This window comes from Lottia gigantea, assembly GCF_000327385.1.
Source record: "Lottia gigantea unplaced genomic scaffold LOTGIsca_351, whole genome shotgun sequence".
NCBI classification, from domain to species: Eukaryota; Metazoa; Mollusca; class Gastropoda; family Lottiidae; genus Lottia; species Lottia gigantea.
Window position 1 is genome coordinate 39566 of NW_008709192.1, and position 1974 is coordinate 41539.

Here is a 1974-nt window from a genome sequence, read left to right on the forward strand (position 1 = left end):
AATGAATATTGTTTTTGTATGACATTTACGCTAAATCATCCACCACATCATAAACTTAGACTTAATACTACTTGTATCAATATTGTATCCTATCCTATACATGAAAATGATAACTCACATATAATAAACTGTGATATGTTTATACAGCAAAATTAAAAACACAATATAAGTTTCAACCTCCTATCTGTATCCTGGGTTTAAGGGACGTTTGGACGTCCAACAGTCTCTCAAATCGACCTGTTGCGAACAGATTGATTCGATGTATACCATTGTTTTTTGGAGAAGAGTTATTTCGTAACATTGATGATGATGTAGATCACACGTGCCTCAAATTCAACCAAATCAAACCTTTTTCAAGCAAACATAGTCTTAAAGTCCAGTAAACCCACTTTTTATACGCCCACACATTAATGTGGGCGTATATAACCGTCGCCCCTGTCTGTCGGTCTGTCCATTGTTTGTGGACACGATAGAGAGCTGGTTTCTTGGTGGATTTTGACGAAACTTGGTTTGAGAATTTGAGAGAAAGTTCCTCCCTCTGAAGAGACAAGGGTTTCTCTCTGGCCTCCTGAAGTAGCGTCTCATTCTTCGTACCATTTCTTCAGTTGAGTGTCAAAACCAAGGAACTGTACATCATCATTAAATTTTCTCTGTTTGTTCCCATGTTTTACCTGAAACTTAACGCATAACATTTAAGATTTTTGTATAACGAAAACAGGTATAGTCGATGTGTGTACTCCATATAGAACTATCATCAGCATATAGCGCCGTGTTAATAGAGAGCTCCTTATGCTTCAAATATTACTGGGCAAGATCATTGATGCTTAAGATGGAAGGGCTAATAACAGAGCCTTGTAGGATACCATTCGTTAATGCTGGACTGACTTGATTTACAAAATGTTCGCCTCCTCACTGTATTCAAAACTGGCCATTTTATACATAAAAAGTCTAAGTCCCTTTAACTATTGTTATTATTTCAGATGGTCCGAATATATGGAAGGCGGAATGGCAATCGGCATAGCCCTACAGCAACACCTGTCGTCATAATCATGACCGAATATATTCGATATTGAGTGTGATTTGTTATTGAACATTTGCATTTTAACATTTGTTGGAAGAGTTTTGTGTTTGACGTTTTGCATTCGAAGATATGTTGAGCTAGATTTGTATTTGAGGATATTTTTGGCAAAGATTCTATTACTTCAATAATTGGAAAACCGAATGTTTATCAAAGAATGTACAAACGATTTGATTTTACAAATGTAGCATTAAACGTACCATTTAAGAGATAAGAATTAAGAATGAAGAACATTGAATAAAAAGCAATTCCGCCTTCCATACGGATAAACTTTCTTTCTCACTAGATGTAACAAGTATCAATATGATAGAAGTTAGAGATCAAAGTATAACATGTTTAACTGATTGTTATTATTTCAGATGGTCCTGATGAACTTACTTTCTCATCAGATGTAACTAGTATCAATATAATAGAAGGTAGAGATCAAACTATAACATGTTTAACTGATTGTTATCAGTGTAATTATAAATGGACTGGACCAGTTGCATCATCAACTAAAGATATTGTATTGACTCAAATAAAAAGAAATCAGGAAGGAAACTATAGATGTGAAGCTACCAATATTAAAAATACCATCCCTAAAACAAGATCTAAATCTATACAAGTTAATGTACATTGTAAGTATATAATTTAGTGTCTATGTATAATCATAAAAAATAGCATTTTCTGATGATAAGTAACGGGGTTATTGTGCTCGTCTGAAAAGCTACTTTTAAATAAATGGAAAAGTTTTAATCGATATTTTTCAAAAGGTANTTGCTGAAATACTAGGCTTGTGATGTTTCTCAGTCCTTTTAGACAAGCGCAATTTTTAATCACTGAAAAATCTTGAAAACTCTTATGCAAACAATTGATTTGTCCAACCATCACAAAAATCTATCTGCGTCATCCTGCAG

At 33.9% G+C, this 1974-nt stretch overlaps 1 protein-coding gene across 1 annotated transcript in view; it reads left to right on the forward strand.

Moving 5' to 3' along the window:
• LOTGIDRAFT_175706 (hypothetical protein) overlaps positions 1-1974 on the forward strand; it is a gene marked incomplete at both ends in the record, with an annotated part of 8012 nt that overhangs the window by 2491 nt on the left and 3547 nt on the right. Inside the window, one exon of the mRNA XM_009058771.1 lies at positions 1438-1695. Within this exon, the coding sequence (XP_009057019.1) occupies positions 1438-1695 (258 nt within the window). The remainder of the gene's footprint in view (positions 1-1437; positions 1696-1974) is intronic.